Genomic DNA, 18914 nt, shown 5'->3' with positions numbered 1-18914 from the left:
ACTGGCCAGCTAGGGAAGGGGGACAACTGGCCAGCTAGGGAAGGGGGACAACTGGCCAGCTAGGGAAGGGGGACAACTGGCCAGCTAGGGAAGGGAGGCTATGGGTCAGCCCTTTACCTCTGCTTGGCAGGGCTGTGGCTACATCAGCATAGTTCACGAGTAAGACAAACTGAATCTTGTACAGATTACCTAGGGCTGTCAGAGAGGAAGTGCTCCCCATGGGAGGGAGGCTGTCCTCCCCCTGACAAGCCCTTACCAACTAAGGCAGCTCTCTGCAGTGTACAGACCACTCTGTCTCCCACACAGGTGCCTTTTGAAGCCTGCCCAGCTCCACTCACCCTCCGAAGCCTTGGAAGGAGAGACCGCTGGGCTCTTGGTCCCAACTTTTGTTGGGCTCTGCACTGGGGATGCAGGTGTGGACTTTACAGGTGAACCAGGCTTTTCCGTGGCTGTGTCCTTCTCCCCTGAAAGTAACAGAAACCCACCTCAGCACACACGTCACAGAGGGACAAGACGGGTGGGGCAAATGTGGAACCCAGTGCTTTTCTACTTAGTTACTTCTGGCTGGACAGTTACTGGGCCCTCCTTAGCTCAGCTTTACCTCTGCCCCTTCCTGGGAGGCCAAAAGTGGGCAATCAGAGCAATGCTGTGTCTTGTCTACCACATGGCTGCCCCCATGAGAAAGTAAGGCAGCAGGAGAGTAACATGTGTGGACACGCACCTGGTGCTGCAACACAGGCACAGATGGAGGCAGAGGCCCCACCACTGGCTCTCCTTAGGGTCACCCGGAGTTTGTTCTCAGGGGCTAGATTACCAGTTAACTCAGCTAGTTTACACCTTCCTGAGACGAGGTGCTGGTGGAGGACCCCGCCCCCGCCCCTGGGGTTTCAGGTCCCGAGTGCTCTTGAAGCAAGGAGAGGAGACAGCTCCTTTGGGCAGCATGGGAAGGTCAAGAGGCTGCCTTCCTAGGCAGAGAGAAATTTGAGGTAGAGCCTGAGATATAGCTGACTTGGTTCAGGCTAGCCCAGAAGGGGACAAAGCGTGGCCCAGCACATTAAGACACCAGGAGTTTCAACACAGAGAAACTGGCTGAACTCAAGACTGAAGCAAGGAGACGGGTATCAGCTGACAGAATTCTGGCTACCAGGCTGGTCGACTCACTCTAGACTTTATGTGACTGTCACACCAGTCCCATTGCAGCCAACATTGACCTGTTTACTGAGATTCCTCATGGTCAGAGGCACAATTCTAAATACTTTACGAGTACTAACTCCTTCATAGCCAGTGAGATCATGAAGATGCCTGCCTGTGTTAACTATGAGGTGCTATGAACATGTTTAACTACATTCTGCTAGCAGGCATGCTATTAGGTGATGGGGCAAGAAGGCTCTCCCTGCAGCTCTGGCTCACACGGGTTTACCTTCCTGCTCCGGTTCTAGCTTCTTCCTTTCCACCTCCTTCTTGTACTCCTCCAGCTCCTGGTCAGTGAGTTGGCTGAAGGGGTTGGGTACCGCCTCCTCCGATTCATCTTTGGTATCTGCATCGCCCTTGGACATCAGCTGGCTCTCTGTAGACTGAAAGTTAACCAAAGTGTGTGTTGCTCTCTGACCGCTGTGCTGGGGCCCAAGCTGGAGCTTCTCTCAAGTGGCAGTCAGCTATCTTGCTAGAGGAGTGACATGTAGCTCCTTGGAACCAAGCTTGGAGCCTTGGGGTAGGGTTTGTTCATTCTCTCCATTGCTACATCCTCCCAACACTTAAGACTCTGTACCTGCCCTGGTGAAGATAGGGGTCCACCCTCTGCCCTTGAAATGAAATCAAAAGATGCTCCCAAGCAGAAGACATACCTTTATTGCATTCCCATCTACGGACACTTCCAAGCCATGGCTGTGCATATACATTTGATGGCCCAAAGTCAGTCAGACACAGTCTAGCAAGCATAGCATTGGCTAGCGCAAGCGGCATGCCAGTCTCTCCCACACTGTCCCTCCCTGTCCCTCCACAGCAGCGCAAGCCTCAACACACAGCATTGAAACGACAAGGTACAGGGGCTTCAGCATTCTCAGTCCAAGCAGTGAATCCTGGAGTCACGGTGACCAAGAGGCCAGACCTGCATGGAGGATCTTCAGCTACTCATTCTGCAGGCCCTGGCGGGGGCACTGACAGAACCTCTGTTCTGCGCCTCAGTTGAATCCCTGGCTCTGAATCATCTGGTCCCTCTTGCTCAATGGAGGACTGAACCACAGACCCTGCTGTCCTTTTCCAGTATCCTCTCTGCAGCCTATCCGGAGGCATCACTTACTCCCGGGGGAGGAGAGCAGAGTGAGACCTCAGAGGAGGTGAGCCCAGCGCAACCAGGGTTTCTGGTCACCGCGTATGGGCTTCACACATCCAGAAGCAACCATGGGCTTAGTGCAACGGGTTTCAGAGTCAAAGGTGAGTGAGTCTAAGCTAGATCCCAAGGAGGAAGAGGGGCTACTGAGAGCTCCTGCTGTGAAGGGCAGAGCTGCTTTCGGGCAGCCGTGCTCTGTGCTCGGCTTTCATCCCTCTGGATCACAGGCCATTTCTAACCTTGCCCCTATGGCGTGCTCACAGTTCACTGACTTGGCTGAGTTGTGGGAGGTCAGGAGTCAGCTGTAAGGGTGCAGCCTGCTGCTGTCTGATCTGCAACCATATCATGCTGATGTGCTCTACAGTGAGTAATGGGCCCTTGCATGCCCCATTAGACACTGTCTAGGAAAGTGTCACACCCTTTGCCACAAGCTATGAACAGCCGCAATGCCACACAAGGCAGAATTGCAATGCCATCTGCTACAAGATGGCATCCCACCAAACACAGAAACAGTGACGTCATGCTTTCTAACTCTAACTAGGTTTGTATGGCTACTCTTACCCTTCCCACCCCATAGCACAGCAGTCCTGACCACACCCCCTCACTGTATCCTGATGATGCTATGTCCAACCCAGGGGTCAGAAACACTTGGGCCACCAGAATTCAGCAGGACAGAGAGAGGACCTCATGAAGTCCCATGGTGGGAGGTGTGGGGCCCACTAGAGGCCTTCCTATGGACAGATGGGCTGCTCCTTGTTGCTCCCTATCCAGTGCACCCAGGAGCAAGCCAACATTGTCCTCCCTGGACCTCACAGCCAACTGTGTGGTGGCCCTTCACTATGCAGCAAGAGCCCGGCACCCAAGATCATGGGGTGAGCGGGCCTGAGGACTCGGGGGTCCCCTGCCCAGCCCCAGGAGTCTGATACACTTCCCCTTCGGTTGGGGGCAGTCTCTGCTGTACCGGACTCCGGCTCTTCTCGGCGATGACACTGGCCAAGAGCTGAGACTGAGGTCCGGCTGACTTTATGTCTTGTCGGTTTTGTTCTCGAATCTGTGTGGTGGAAAGGGGAGAAAAAGGGGTCAGAGCATGGAAGGGCTCTCTAGTGTCCAATGAGGTCTGTGATGAGTCTGACAAGGCCCTGTATGGTTAGCAGTCTATCCTGTGCTCCAATACAATGTGACATCCTGAGGGCTGCCTCCATACCTGGCCTGGAGCAACTCTGAGCTCATAGAAGGCCACTCTGTGGACATGTCTTTTAGACATACCTTATGTGTAAAGCAACTGCCCTGTTCCATAAGTGGGCCACGGAGGACCACAGGACCATGTAAGTCCTGCACGAGGCACTGTCATCAATACAGTCTCACACCAGAAGTACTGATGAGTTCCCCTAACCCGAGAACTTGGCTTGTACTTCTGGGACCCCAGATTCCCTCAGAAAAGCAGGTAGGAGAGCTGACTCACCTTGTTCCTCATGTCCAGAACTTCTTGGGGGTCAGTGTAGAGAGGCACAAATTGGTTTGGGTTTTCGATCCGTATGGGCATGCCGCTGCTGGACTTTTCCACTTCATCAGCCTTCATCCACTGACAAGGCAAGTAAGGAGTTGGGCATGGGCCACCGGGTGCCCCTCCCACTGGGTGCCCCACCCACCAGCATGGAAGGTCCACAGGTCACTCAGAGTTGTCTCTTGTGTCAGAGCCAAGATGAGTGTTAGATGACACAGACATCAAGGAAGGCCAGTGGGCCACAAAACAAAAACAACAACAAAACCAAAAACAAACACCAAAACCAAAATTAAACAAAACACCAGAGAGCAGGGGCTGAAGCTTGGGCAGGCTGCGGCTGGGCTCCAGTTTCTTTCAGGTAACTGGATTTGCATTTGGTGGAGGCCTATTCCAACTGACTGTGGCCACTTTTTTGTTAATGAAAAAAAAAATCAAATAGAGTTGGTCTGGGAGAGATGGTCCAGTGGTTACAGAACCTGCCCTTCAAGCACAAGGACCTGTGTTTGGATCCCCAGGAACCCAGATGGGTGTGGTGGCTCACCCATAACTCAGAAGGTAGACACAGGGGATCCCAAGTGAGTTTAACAATATCAACAAGCTATAGGCTTGTTCTCAAAGAATAATATAGAAGAGCTATTGAAGATGATTCCATACATCAACCTGAGTCACATACATCTGAACCCATGTACATGCCAAGAAAAAAAATTCATTTATCTATGAAAAACAGGAAAGAAAAAAATCAAATAGAGATCGGTGTGAGTGAGAAAAAAGGCAGAGAGGAAAGAGATCGGCCTGTCCTTCTCATAGGTTTGTGTCAGACCTCAGGCCCAGGGTTTGGCATGTCACCCAGGAATTTCCCAAAGCCCCCTGTGGGTATGGGGTGAAACAGAGACCCCAATCTTCTTGAATCTGTGCTCATGGAAGTGGCCCAGTCCTGTCACCCTCTGGAGAAATCTGCTCCTTGTGCCCTAAACCTCAATACAGGGGCATAAGAAAGGGGTGTTAGGGACCCTGGGCCTGAGCACAGCATCCAGGAATGGGGATGAAAAGTGCATGACTTGCTTCCCATCAGTGCAACCCACCCCTATCCAGGCCAGCCCCACCTCCCTCTTACCGTGGTCTTTGGCCGGGGACTGCCCATGTTCCTCTGCACCTCGTCGGCCACATTCACCCGCAGGTAGGTGTTGGGAGTGTTAAGCCAGCGGGTCTTTTCCTTCTGCTGCTTCTGGGCATGCTGGCGCAGGGCGGGGACAGGGACTCCATCCTCTTCGAACACAAAGGCGGTGACTGTGGCTGGGATCTCCACTTCACTTTTGTGTTTGGTTTTCTCTTGGACAAAGGGGTGGCGGTACGTATAGCCTGTTCTGTAGCCCTAGAGGACAGAACCAGAACCAGGTGCTGGAGAGGACAGAGGTCCACACCTGGACTTGTCACCCCCAAATATCCACCAGACAACGGAGCAGCCGGGCCTTTCAAGTTGAGATGGGCCTGGTCCCTTAGGCTTGTCATCCCAATTGTTCAGGAAGCTGAGGCAGGAACATGACAACTTCAAGGCCTGCCTGGGCTACAGAACATGTGCAAAGCTAACTGGGTAACTTAGTGAGCCTGTGTTTCAAAATAAAGTGGGAACAAAAAGGCTGGGTAGCATAGCTCCTTGGTAGAACACTTGCTTGGTACATCTGAAACTTTGAATTTAATCTCCAGCACAAAAAAATGTTTAAAAAACAATGAGGTCTGCTCAATGCTCATGATTTTGATGAATTTGTAAGTAGTATCACTTTTGATGATGATGATGTATAATTTCGCAGTGCTGGGGCCTAGCATATCATGCCATACCAGACAGTCTAGACTGAGCTAAACCTCCAGTATCCAATAGATTTTTAAAGCAGCTAACATTAAGATATAAATAACAGATTTAAAATCATGTGTGTGTGTCCTTATATACATCTGTGTGTGTATACACGTGTATGTGTGCTTCCAAGTCATAAAACTGGAAAGGGGACCATGATCGGGGGAGGAAGAGGTCTTAAAGGAGCAAGGTACAGAGAGTGATATATAATGCCACGTGAAAGCAGAAGTGGGGACTGAGGAGGGATGAGGGACAACTAGAGGGACAATGGGTGGGGCCAGTAGCTAGTTGGGAGGAATGAGAACTGTGTAGAAGGTTATACATGTGTAATGTTGCCACGAGGAAAGCCATGCTACCTTACACATTAGTTTTAAAAACATGAAAATATTTATGATAGTAAATTGAGCAAACCCTGAGGTTGGGTAGAGCTGGCAGAAGTGCTGGCTCATTCACAGCACCTTTCACCAACGTTCACAGTCAAGGCTGATTGGGTTAGAACTCTCCTTTCTCTCTTCTCTGAAACTCTAAATAGAATCGTCTGCTTCTCTCAAAGCTCTGAAACAATTCCTACGGAAGCTACCTGCAAAGGCCTGGTGCTTCGTTTGGGGACAATGACTCAGCACAGGGAACCAGGAGTCCCCTCTCATCACCAAAAGCACATCTCATTGCAAAGCCATCCTCAGACTCACCCTAGCAACAGGGTGAAAAATGACTTGGAGACACTGAAAGGGGGGAAAGTATTAATTATTGCAATGACCTTGACATGGTTAGGTCAGGTGGCCTTGAGGATGAGGAAAGGGAACCAAGCAGGACCTGTTCTGAAGACAGGGTTCATTTCTCACCTCTGAGCTTGCTCCTCACAGCATCCCTCCCCTACCTCTTGTGCCTGAAGCATCTCCTCTGATTTTCCAGGTTATCAACCCAATCATTAGCCCCCAGAAGGAGGAGGCTGTCCTTTTGCACCCTTTAATGAACCATCCCATCTAACTCCTTATGGTTTGGTTCGGTCACTGCAATAGAATAATGTAACATTGATGTTTGGAATACAGGAGCTGGTTGTATGATGGGCTCTCAGTATTGACACTGTGACATTAAGGATGGGCAGGACCAACTCCAGGGGAGGAGTGGGCTAATGGATACAGGATGATGGGGATGGGCTGTGGACATAAGGACAGGCACTCTGACTTCCCACAGAAGGAGAGCATAGGCAGATATGAGGATGTCTCAGAACTTAGCAGAGGAAGAAAAGGCATGTACTGGGGAAAGTACAGCTACTATTCAAGTGAACACAAACTCAGAGGCCTTCACTAACTAAACCATGACAGAGGTGGTTCTTGTGTGTCCCCAGTGCTTTCAGATGTCTGGCTCTGGGGGCTCAGCCTCCATGGAGTGGTCTGAAGGACGACACCAAGACACTCACTAAGTTGTCCAGCATCCTCATGAGGGCTTCAAATTCATGCTCTCCCAGCCGGCTCTTCTGCATGGGCCCGAAGGTGCTGCCGGCCCACTGCACAGAGCCCACCTCGTGGGGCCGGTGTTTCTCTTGCTCCAAGAGGATGAGGTTCTCAGTACCCCCGGCGCTGGACAGAGCCGATACCTGTGGAGAATCAGAGAACTCGGGTGTGTGGAATCCTTGAAACTGCTGTGGTGTGCACCAGAGGGCAGTGGGGTCACAGAGAACTCAGGCACCAGAAAGGCCTAGGGAACTAGAGGAAAATATCTGAACACTTGTGGAGCATGCATTCATTGTCATGGAGCACAGTGTCAGTAATTCCTCCTCGGACTCGAGAACCCAGAGAGGAAGAAATAACAAGTGTTAAAACCCAGGAATGAGACAGCACAGAGGACCAAACGTTCATTATCCTGGATACAACACACCAGAGAAGAAAAATGGTACCTAGGATGTAGCACCCCAGAGAACTAAATGGTACCTAGGTCATAATGCCTCAAAGAAGAAGAGGGGGCAGTGCAGGTGGCTTCGGGCAGCACACTTAACCATTAGGACAGAGGTGTGTGTACAATGTGGGAAATTTTGATTAACCTTAAAAGCACCCACACACTCCCAGTTTGCATCCCTACCATTCAGATATCCTGAGTCAGGTTTGGGTTTCAGGGAGAGAGAGAGGTAGATCTAAGCCATGTGGACAGTGGTGTGTTCACACCCTCACATCTGAGGAGACTGATGTCTGCACACAAGCTCACTTATCAGAGCCGTGCTCCGATGATCTAATCTGCAGTGCCTGATGTTTCAGGGCGGGTTGAGAGTTTGAGTTGCGGTTTTGGTGGTGTTTGTTCCCACCAGAGATAAAAGAACCCATTTAGTTCGCCGACAGATGCAGGCATGTGAGCTTTGAGCATTCTCCTGCACCAATAGACTGCCCTAACCCTGCTTCATGGAGGTCAGCTCACCAGACTTCCTCAGGCGAGCCCCATCCATCACCCTGGAACAGGAAGACACTTCACAAGACCACAACACTTCCCAGTGCCTTTGTACTCAGGCTATATGTATGCATGTCTTTAACTGTCCCCACTGTCCCCTGATGCCCTGGAGAGACAGTGCTAGGGTGTGTGTGTAAAGGGTAGACCTGAGTGGGTACCAGGCTGGCTGGGTGTGTTACACCACCTCCTCTCCCTGTGACTTTGGGTAGCTATTTAGCATCTTTGTGTTCAGTTTCCACATCCATCAAGGAAATATGGCAATGCTCTACCTTGTGAGGAATCTCTCAAGGTGATGGTAAAGCATCTATAATGTTCTGCAGCCTCAGAACAGTACATGGTTGCTACTGCTAATCCAACACTCAGATAATGAAAGGCAGTCTCCCTGGAACTGTTTGTTAATGGAGAAGGAAGAAGGGAGAGAGCACCCACAGCCTTGCCCAAGCTGCCTCCTTCCATCTCTTCCCCCAGCAGTTTCCATGGCGATGGGTAACAGATGGGGAAGAACTGCCTGTGCCTCCCATCTGCCTCTCAGTGAGGGATGACCCACTTTTTCCAGAACTCGAAACCAATAGGCAAGGAATATACTGTGCTCAGGAGAGCAGAGCAGGCACCTGGGCTTGGACCACAGACATGGCCATGGTCACATTCCCCTGTCCACCAAGGTCACTGAGGGAGGAAGCAGGGCCCATGGTGGACATGGAGCTTCAGAGCTGGCTGTCAGAGTGCAAGCCTGATGGTAGCTGCAGGTCATGACCCTGTGCTCACTGATGCCTTAGTCTTTGCTTCTACCCTCCCATGTCTTCTAGACCATCCCCTCCCTCTAGAAGCTTCTCCTTCATAAAACAGATAAGAAATCACTGGAGTTTTCCTGGGTTGGTTGCCAGAGGGATGTGGGAGAGCAAAGACACATCAAGCCAGCCCTGAGCAGGTGACAGCAGCCAGGAGGCTGTTATGACCAGAACTAACAGCTCTGCCCTATGGCTATAGGTCAGGGGGTTAAATTGCCCAGGGGCCACTTCTGAGGTCTGAAATGGGAGAAGACTTTTCACTGTGAAGGGGACACAGCAGCGACTCTCCATCTGTGCAGAGCGCTGAGACAGCTCTGCAGAGAAGAGCTTTTCCTGTGTGCTGTTTTCTCAGGGACGCTTCTGCGAAGGTGTGTTAAGGAACCCTTTGCAGTTCAGTGTGAGGAAAGGCAGAGGCTTCCCTTGATCATGAAGGCTCAGCCAGTTCTGATGCCAGTCAGTAGCCACATCAGTCAGAATTCTTAGTTGAGGGAGAAGGTACCATATCAGATGGATGCAGGCCTCAGAGTCTAATTCTGAACACTGCTGTTTCTTGGGAGCCTCACTCACTCCATTCCACATAACATTTATTCATCTCCAGACTTATAATCGTCTCTGCAGCACTCCACTGTAAGGGTCCCACAGGGCTCTCCCATCTCCCCCATGTGGCAGGGCTGATCTCACCACAAGTGACATTGAGGGAGGGAGTGACCTTCCTTCAGTGCTGTTCCACCTGGCCAGCAGAGTGAGGCAGGAGGGCACCGCGTGGGACTTGCAGAAAGCTGGCTGTCCTAGAACTGCAGCCTCTGTAGTGTCATCACCTCTCCTAGCCTGGAGAGGCCATTCCTCCCAGCCAGCTTTAATCCATGCCAACATGAAGACAATGGGCTTGGAGAGGGCACATTTCTGCCCCCAAAGGTAGACAGCCAGGGCTGGTCATGAATCTATCCAGAGCTGGATAAGCACACCCCTTATCCCACCAACTCAGACACCACAGACTGCATGCTCTTGGCTGACCCTCACCACAGAGCTGCCTGTAAACCAGCATTCCTGGGGCTTCATGAGCTCCATGGTCATTGACCTTCCCCAACTGTCACTTCCCAGTGAAGGGACTGGGAGATGAGCTGGCTCCCTGTATACCTTTGAAGGGTAGCTTGGCTGTTCTGGTTGCCATGACAACACTGACTGGCTCATTGTCGATCCTCTTTCCATGCCTGCCCACATTCCCTGCCCATGTATAGCCTGCCTTCATTCCATCCCATTCCTTGGTGAAACGAGAGCACCCTTTCTCTGTGCTCCCTAGTACAGCTTGGTGCGACAGCTACACCAGATGGCCAGGTGTGGTAGGGCTTCTGTATGCCTGGTGATGGTTTCCCCCGTCCTGATCTCAGGTCCCCTAGATCTGAGTAGTGCCAATCAGATGTTGTGATGGACTTTCCAGAGTACGGATCCCACTGTAAGCAGGAAACGGCAGGAGTGTAAGGAAGGTGGTAACAGGCGGGGTGATAAAGCAGTTTAGGAGGTCAGAACCTGACAGCTGAGCAGGGCCCACAGTTCCCAGGGCCCCCATCAAAGCCAGCTCCTGAGCTCACTTCCCAGGGCACCTCACATACCTGCACCTCACACGCAGCCTGCAGGTGGAAGACCTTGTAAAAAGCTTCCTCCACGGTGTCACCCAGGGCGACCATGCCATGGTTTCTTAGCACCAGAATCTGTGGAAGAGGAAAGAACCAGTCAAACCCATCTTTGCCCATGGAAGGAGTTGCAGAGACAAAGTTTGGAGCTAAGATGAAAGGATGGGCCATCCAGAGACTGCCCCACCCGGGGCTCCATCCCATAATCAGCCACCAAACCCAGACACTATTGCATATGCCAGCAAGATTTTGCTGTAAGGACCCTGATATAGCTGTCTCCTGTGAGGTTATGCCAGTGCCTGGCAAACACAGAAATGGATGCTCACAGTCATCTATAGGATGGAACACAGGGCCCCCACTGGAGGAGCTAGAGAAAGAACCCAAGGAGCTGAAGGGGTCTGCAACCCTATAGGTGGAACAACAATATGAACTAATCAGTACCCCCAGAGCTCATGTCTCTAGCTGCATATGTAGCAGAAGATGGCCTAGTCNGCCATCATTGGGAAGAGAGGCCCCTTGGTCTTACAAACTTTATATGCCCCAGTACAGGGGAACACCAGGGCCAAGAAGTGGGAGTGGGTGGGTAGGGGAGCAGGGNNGGGGGGAGGTTACAGGGGACTTTTGGGGTAGCATTTGAAATGTAAATAAAGAAAATATCTAATAAAAAATTAAAAGAAAAAAAAAAAAAGAAATCCCCCCATCTCCCAGCCAGCCAAGATGGCTCCGTGGAGCAAGGTGCCAGCCACAAGTCTGAACATTGAAGTTCAGTCCCTGGAATCCACATGGTGGAAGGAGAGACATGATTCCTGCAGACTGTCCTCTGAACGCCATGTGAGCCATGGCAGCCTAAACTAACTTCCCTGCCCCAGTGCCCCTAGGAACATAAACCAGGTGAATAAATAAAACTATAGAATAAAGTCAACCTTTAAAAAAAGTTTTACTCCTGAGAGACTTTCATCTTACTAAGACCAACTCCGTATCCCAGCCTGGAGCCCCTCGACAAGCTTACTGCTCTTCCTCTAACCAAGAACCCCACTACTAACCTAAGGCTGGCTGGAATCCAGTTCACCCAACTGCAGAAGATAGAAAAGGCATTTAAAGTGCAGCTTGAGTGACGGTTTTGGGCAATGCTTTGGTGGCTTAGAGAACTCAGAAGTCTGAAGAGGCTGCTGAGTGTTAGGTGAGTGCACTCATTTGATGCTGAGTTAAGGGCTTGGACCTCAGAGGTAACCTCTGCCAGTAAATTAGCTGACTTTGGTAACATCTAAGAGGATGCGCTCTGAGAGGTGGCCCTGCAGAAACGGGCAGTATTCTCTTCTCTTGGGACCTCTGGGTTGTGCTCCACAGACTTGGCTCCAACATCCTCAGATTACCTCAAATCAGTTTTTCAAATGAGGAAAGAGAAATTAGGAGAACCGGAAAGTCTCCTGGCCAACTGGAGACAGACTCTGGACCAGACCTGGCGTCCTCCTGGCCAACTGGAGACAGACTCTGGACCAGACTTGGGGTCCTCAGGGGGAAATGTTTCTGATTTGGCAGGGCCCGTGAGTAAAAAGAGTGAAGAGACCAGAAAGATGCTTTGATCAAAACCAAGATTCCCCAAGGGTCAAGTTCTACTTCCTTCCCTGAAAGAAATATTCATGGTTGGTTTTACCCTCAGCAAGCTTGAAATCAGACAAAGCCCAGTGGGAACTGAGGCAAAGCTCTATGCATTCAAGCTTCCCTGCAGAGCTGAGGCTCAGAGCACCACATCCTCTCTAAGAATAGATGAAGTTCTTTCCTCTCTAAAGCCAGAGACTTAGAAGGAGCATAACCAGAAGCACAGGGAACACCCTCCCTTAGATTACCACAGCCCACATAGCTGTGCCATTAGCTAACACTGCTGAGGACACCCTGGGGCTGCTGGGGCAGAAGTAGCAGCAGGGCTCCTCCTCCAAAGCAGAGATGGGGAGGCGGGGGGGGGGGGGGCTTAGAAGTGAGGCTGTCTCACCGTTCTTTTCCAGTCAGATGTGCTAGTAGGAGACAGTGCTTAGACTTAAGCCAAGCAACACTGCAGCTCTGCTCTTTTAACTAGTTGGTAACTAATAAGTGGAATTAGTTGATTAATACAGCACATGGATGTGGAGAGACTGTAGAGAAATAACCCATATATTAGACACAGGGAAGAAAGCAGAAGGGACAACCTTTGTGGGAGGCAACTGGGCAAAATGAAGTCAGACTTTAAAAGTGTATCCTCTAGAAGTGTCTAAGGGAGCCTCCTCAAGCCCCGAGGATTAGCTGGAAAGATTTCCACCTGGTGGTGTGAGGTGGGGTAGAAGGTTCAACTACAGGGGACTGCTGAGTGATGGAGAGAACAGAGACATGCAAAGCCATTTAGTGTGCATTGCTAGGCGAGGGAGAACTGATTTTCTGGTTTTATAAATGTGTGTGAAAAGCTTTAGAGAATGCATCAACATCTCAGAGCAATGTGGGAGAAGTGGCTTCAAAAAGTTTTCTTTCTAAAAATAAAATTCATCTATAAAATTTGGAGGCTAGAGAGATGGCTCAGCAGTTATGGGTGCTTTCTGCTCTTGTAGAGGACCCAGGTTTGGGTCTGAGCATTTATGCCAGGCTGCTTACAAGCAACTCCAGCTCCAGAGGATATGACATCCCCTTCTGGCCTCCACATGCATTGCACAAATACAAATCTTTAAAAAAAAAATCTACAAAACAAATATTCTGCAATAAATACATGATACCTTTGTGATGTTAATGCTCTCTGTGTCTCTCTGTGTCTCTGTCTGTCTGTCTGTCTGTCTGTCTCTCTCTCTCTGTGTGTGTGTGTGTGTGTATGTGTGTGTGTGTTGAACCCAAGTTGAACACTGGGCATCTTCCTCAACTGTTCACCACCCGATTTTTGTTGGGCCCCATTCTGGCCCCGGTTTGGGCCTTGAGGACAAACCTGGAGCTCACTGATACACTCAAACTGATTGGCCACACAAATCCCGGAGATACACCACCCAGCACTGGGGTTATAGGTATGGAATGCCACACCCAGTTTTTTTATGTGGGTACTGGAGATGGAACTGAGGCTCTGTACAGCAAGCTCTTTATCCTTTGAGCTCTTTCCCCCAGTTCTGTGACACCAGCATTTGACAGTACCACTCCACAGCAGCACCCCTGCCCCCAGAAACAAACCTTGCAGGTGGGTCCAAGGCACTTCTGCAAGTTGATTCGATCAGCTTCCTGCTCCATTTCCCCATTGAAGTCATAGTAGGCCATGTCCCCCACCAGCAGGGCATTATGGGAGACAGGCAGGAGGCCGCACTTCATAGCTGATACCTACAGGAAAACAATAGTTGCCTAGCAACTGCAGCCCAGAACCAGGGTGTCCTGGTCCTTTCTCCTCAGAGCACAGTAGGCCAGCCCTGCTCTGGGGCCAGGGAGTGTGGGATGGTCACGGGAAGAAGCCTACACCTCCCAGGCCTTTCTCACTGGGACTCTAAGGGCTTCTCATCACTCCAAGGCTGTGAGGACAGCTGGGCAGAGCACTTTAAGGAGGGTACTGGCTTTGTTCTGTGAGGAGGGAGGATTGGCAGAAATGTTTTCCCCCTGAGTATAGCCCTGGCACAGGATAAGTGTAAGGACCCAAGGCTAAAACTCTTGACATAAGCTGGAGTCATTTTAGAAGAGGGAGCATTAATTAAGAAAATACTCCCACCAGGTTGGCCCTTGCTTTTTTGGTGATTGATGTAAGAGGCCCAGCTCACTGTGGGTGGTGCCACTCTGAGGTTGGTGACCCTGGATGCTATAAAGAAAGTAGGCTGAGCAAGCTATGGGGACTAAGTCAGTAAGCAAAGTACCTGAATGGCCTCTGCATCAGTTTCTGCCTCCAGGTTCCTACCCTGGGTTCTTGCCCTGATTTCTCTGAATGATGGAGATTGCAAGTTGTACGATGAAACAAGCTCTTGGCTCCCTGTTGATTCTGGCCATGGTGTATTACAAAAGCACCAGGAAAGTGAACCAACGCAGAGCACTACCTCATTTATCATCGAGAGCGAATAGCATGGTGAGGTGCGGAAGGGCCTCCCTGATCTTGCCTCATTGCCCCAAATCAGCCCAAGACTGCAGAGATCCTCTCAACACAGACACACTAGTGTGTCTTGGTCCCAGTTCAGGGATGTCTATACTCCATGACCTGTGTGTTTCCCTCAGAAACCAACAGGCTACTGCCATGTGCTCCGCCGACTCTACAGGTCTGGTGCCAGCAGAGGATGATGGCCACGGCAATGCCCACTGTCTACTATTTCTCCAAGTGATACTGCAGCGTCCTCCACACACAGGGAGGGCTGGCCTCAGGAAGTACCTGTGCCCTGTCCTCTCCCCGTTTTACTCCCCTTCCCCAGACCTCAGCTGCCCAGAACTACAGGAAAGTCTGCAGGCTCACTTCCCACCGGCTTATTCTCCTCTCCTCTGAAGGGCTGGGTCGTGCAGGGACAGGGCAGCCTGAAGCCCAACCTCAGTGACTCAGGTGGACGCTCGGGTGGTGCAGTTGCCTGGCTGAGTTCTCAGCTGTAGCCACAGCAGAGGGGAGTCTGTGAAATACACGTTCCCCACCTTCACACTTCACTGAGACCTTGGCATATGAAAAGAGGGCTAGAATACAGAGTCCACAGCAGAGGGGAGTCTGTGAAATACACGTTCCCCACCTTCACACTTCACTGAGACCTTGGCATATGAAAAGAGGGCTAGAATACAGAGTCCTAAGCTGAGAATTCACTCTCTTGGCCTAAGTTCCAGATCTTTACAATTTTTTTTTATCATTCTTTTATTTTTTATTTTATGTGTATGGGTGTTTTGCCTTCATGTTTGTCTGAGCATCACATGCATGCGGTACCTGCAAAGGCCAGAACAGAGGGTGTCAAATTTCCTGGAACTAGGGTTACAGATAGCTGTGAGCGGCCATATGGCTGCGGAGAATGGAAGCAGAGTCCTCTGGAAGAGCAGCTCTTAACTGAAGAACCATCTCTCTGCCCCCTTTCCAGAATGTTTAGATGATGGCCTTGCCATACTCCAGATGGTAGCTGCTCGGGGAGAAACTTAGGCGCTCCAGGCTGACCGCCACAGGAAGCCAGGCACTACTCACCGCTGCGGTGGCAGGCGTGTGCAGGTGGATGGCACACCGCACGTCGGGCCTGGCAGCATAGATGGCCGAGTGCAGACTGAAGCCCGTGGTGTCCACTGGGAAGCAACTGCTGCCCTTCTCCACCACCTCACCCAGAATGTTCACCTTAATCTAGGCAGTAAAGAAGAGGCCAGACTCAGAGCTCACGCCCTCTTCCACACATGGGCCCAGTGCATTCCCTGGCCCACGTGCACCACTCCAGACAACAGGAGCAATGGCTGGCCTTGGTGCTGGGGTCCAGCAACAGGGAGTCCTGCCTGTGGTGAGCCCTAAGGGGTGGCAGGTGGACTCTGCAGGGAAAGTGGTGGGGCCGGTTCTCAGACTTTATTATGCATTGTTTCAGTTACTGTCAAAATAGTTTCTAAACACAGAAAAAACAATACTTCTAGAAATTCCCCAAATGATGTCCAGGCTGTGGTCCACATACCCACTCCGAGTAATGAGCTAGAAGAGAGTCAGTGATAGAATCCTCTAGAAGCAGCTAAGAAGAATCTTGAATGCCTGCAGAAACCTTCCCAGTGGAAGTCATGTCTAAGCTGAGCCACCTCATTTGTGAAACATCTTAATACACAAAGGTAAAGAGAATGATGTACTGAACACCTTTCACCTGTCACAGAAAAGGGACCAATGGAAAGATGTTCCTTTCTTAGCCTGTTTTCTACTTCAAGAGACAGGTAGGTGGCTTGGCTAAGAAATGCCACACACAATATGTGCATAAAGGAACAGCAAGGGAGAATGGAGGGGGAGGAAAAAGGGGATGGAAGAGGGGGAGGCCAAAGGGAGAGGGGGAAAGAGGAGAGTGGGAGAGAGTGAGAGCGAGAATGAGCAAACAAGAGAAAGAGACAGACACACATACGGTGAGTGCTGGTGGGAAAAAGAGCACATACATGTATGCATGTGTATATGTGCACACACATATGCACACATGCACACACACATGCGCAAACATACACAAATGTACTCAGACACACAGAGACACACACACACCACATAGAGGGTGTTGGGCCCCATTCTGGCCCCGGTTTGGGCCTTGAGGACAAACCTAAGCCTGGCTTGAGTTTTAAGACGTGTCTTAGTCACTTTCATATAGGGATGACTCAGCAAGACCTGTTTGGCCCTGCCTCTGCTCAGCTGTTGCTGATGTAGAGCTTTTCCATTGGCCTTGTCAGTCACTCCATACCCTCTGTCACCCTTCCCCACCTCCTACGTCATCTTACCCCACCAAAATCCCCCTTCCTATGTTCCAAACTTATATAAGCGAGAGGCTGATGCCATAAAGTTGAGTTCCTGCTTTGACAGACTCCCAGCCCAGGTGTGTTTCTTTTGGGCCATCAACACTCACCATCCTGCTTAGCCCCAGAGAGACCCCCACAGGACCAGGACCTCTCTCCTCTCACCTGGACCTACCAGCAAGGAGCTGGCAAGAGGGAGGGAGGGAGGGAGGGAGGGAGGGAGGGAGGGCCTATGACATCCAGACTCTAACACTCAAGGCAGCTCCACAAAGGCTCTCACACCCCATTCCCAAAATTCCACAGACAAAAAAGGGACCAAAGGGCAGTGACATCGTGGTATGGGGACAGGCACACTATTGTACTGTGTGCTAATAGCACAGGAGCAGCATCCAACAGGCCCACTGTAAAACTCTCTGTGGAGTGGGTTTCCCGGGTTAGGAGTGGCATGACACTGGCTGGGCGTGACAGCAACTCCTCCAGATCACTGTCCTTAAAACAAATGCACTCACTCAGCCTGGTACCCCAGTTCCTTTGAGTGGCTCATGCGTCCCTATCTCATCAATGCACCTGTGACTTGGGTCATTCAAGAGTCTCCACAACCTAGTGAGACGGTGGCCAGCCTATCTGGTGCCTCTGTCTAGACGAGAACTATGAGGGCCTCCCCAGAGGCTCAGGCTTGGACTCTGCTGCTGTGCACATTTACAAAAGAAGCGCATCGTGAGACACTGCAGGGAGTGGCACCTCGTGATTTCACCTGCTCCTCTCCTCCTCCTCAACCACATTCCCCCTTTGAGGGTAGGAGCTGTACCTCCATGCATAGCAGCCCAGGGTCGGTCCACACCCTACACTACCTCCTGTGGGTGACTTCCACAGCCTGCAGGGTCTGCCCATACCTCACCTCCTGCTTGTGATTTCCCCCTTCTGAACACATCACAGCCAAATACCAACTGCCTCTGCCCCAGGGACCCCACCCCCACCCCCACCAGTTCCTCATACTCAACCTCAGCTGCCAGTCTAGCTGATCAGCAGGCCCACTAAGCGCACAAGCCCAGAACTGCAATTGTCCCGATGTCTGCTGGCCTCCACACCTCTGTTTCAGACAATCCGTGAACAAAGGAAACAGATTGCCTTGCTTCCACCTCCAGATTCCAAATGCTGAGCCACGCTTGCAAGTCTCTTGTTCTCCTGCTCCAGTGTGTCCCCAGGTCCCCATCCGAGGAAGCTTTCCTCATGACATGCAGTCTAACTTCAAGCCAGGAGTCTACCCCAGACCCCAGGCCCATTCTGTCCTCCCTCCCGCTGTGTTTGTGGCCTGCACCCTGACCACATCATGCTCTAGGAACCCATTGTGGCTATGCATCTTCTCTGCCCAGGGAGAGCTGAGTCCCTCAAGGAACAGAGCAGTAGGCTCTAACATGGAGATGACCTGTCCCTCCATGGTCAGATGGGTACTGTCATCTTAGTAAGGGTTGGCGCTGGTGCTGGACCACACTTACCAGGCTGGATGCTGTGACCTCACTGCAGGAAACCCCCTTGGGGCTGATCAGGAAGTGGTCCTGCTCCTTGCTCACTCTCAGCTGGGAAGACAGACAAGAAACTCAGGGCCAAACAGAGAGGGAGAAGGGACACTTCCTCTGACCCTGTTTAAATCCTCTTCTCCTTGAACTCATGGCACCAAGACTTCCTCTAGTGAACCCTCCTCCCCAGAGATGAGGATGTTTAGTCTTTCTTTAAACTGTGGAAATGGAGCTTCCAGAGGAATCTCACAAAAGTTAGGCATGGCCCTGAATATAGGAGCTGGTTCCCATCCAAAGAGGTACCCATGGGGCAGGTTGTCTCTTCTGATGTCCATTATGGTTAGCAATCTTGGAAGAGGTGAGTGGACTTAAACTTAGGGTCACTAACAGTGCTTGGTCCTAGGTTAAAGAGTCAGGAGTCTTCCCTTCAGGTTTTGTGGGGATAGGAGGATAGGCAAACA

General features: G+C 51.0%; 1 protein-coding gene across 2 annotated transcripts in view; it reads right to left on the bottom strand.

The window, feature by feature from the left end:
• The window catches only part of Add2 (adducin 2), a 97913-nt gene that overhangs the window by 12634 nt on the left and 66365 nt on the right, over nt 1–18914 (bottom strand). For both annotated transcript variants that reach the window (XM_021191161.1, XM_021191163.1), the window contains exons 6-15: nt 18433–18513; nt 15666–15815; nt 13718–13861; nt 10520–10618; nt 7103–7279; nt 4948–5205; nt 3792–3911; nt 3291–3380; nt 1421–1574; nt 339–464 (exon numbers count right to left, since the gene is read on the bottom strand). In XM_021191161.1, coding sequence (XP_021046820.1) covers nt 339–464; nt 1421–1574; nt 3291–3380; nt 3792–3911; nt 4948–5205; nt 7103–7279; nt 10520–10618; nt 13718–13861; nt 15666–15815; nt 18433–18513 — 1399 coding nt within the window. The remainder of the gene's footprint in view (nt 1–338; nt 465–1420; nt 1575–3290; nt 3381–3791; nt 3912–4947; nt 5206–7102; nt 7280–10519; nt 10619–13717; nt 13862–15665; nt 15816–18432; nt 18514–18914) is intronic.

This window comes from Mus pahari, chromosome 2, assembly GCF_900095145.1.
Source record: "Mus pahari chromosome 2, PAHARI_EIJ_v1.1, whole genome shotgun sequence".
Classification (NCBI taxonomy): domain Eukaryota; kingdom Metazoa; phylum Chordata; class Mammalia; order Rodentia; family Muridae; genus Mus; species Mus pahari.
The sequence above is the reverse complement of the archived record's forward strand: the minus strand, read 5'-3'. Positions and strand labels throughout refer to the sequence as shown.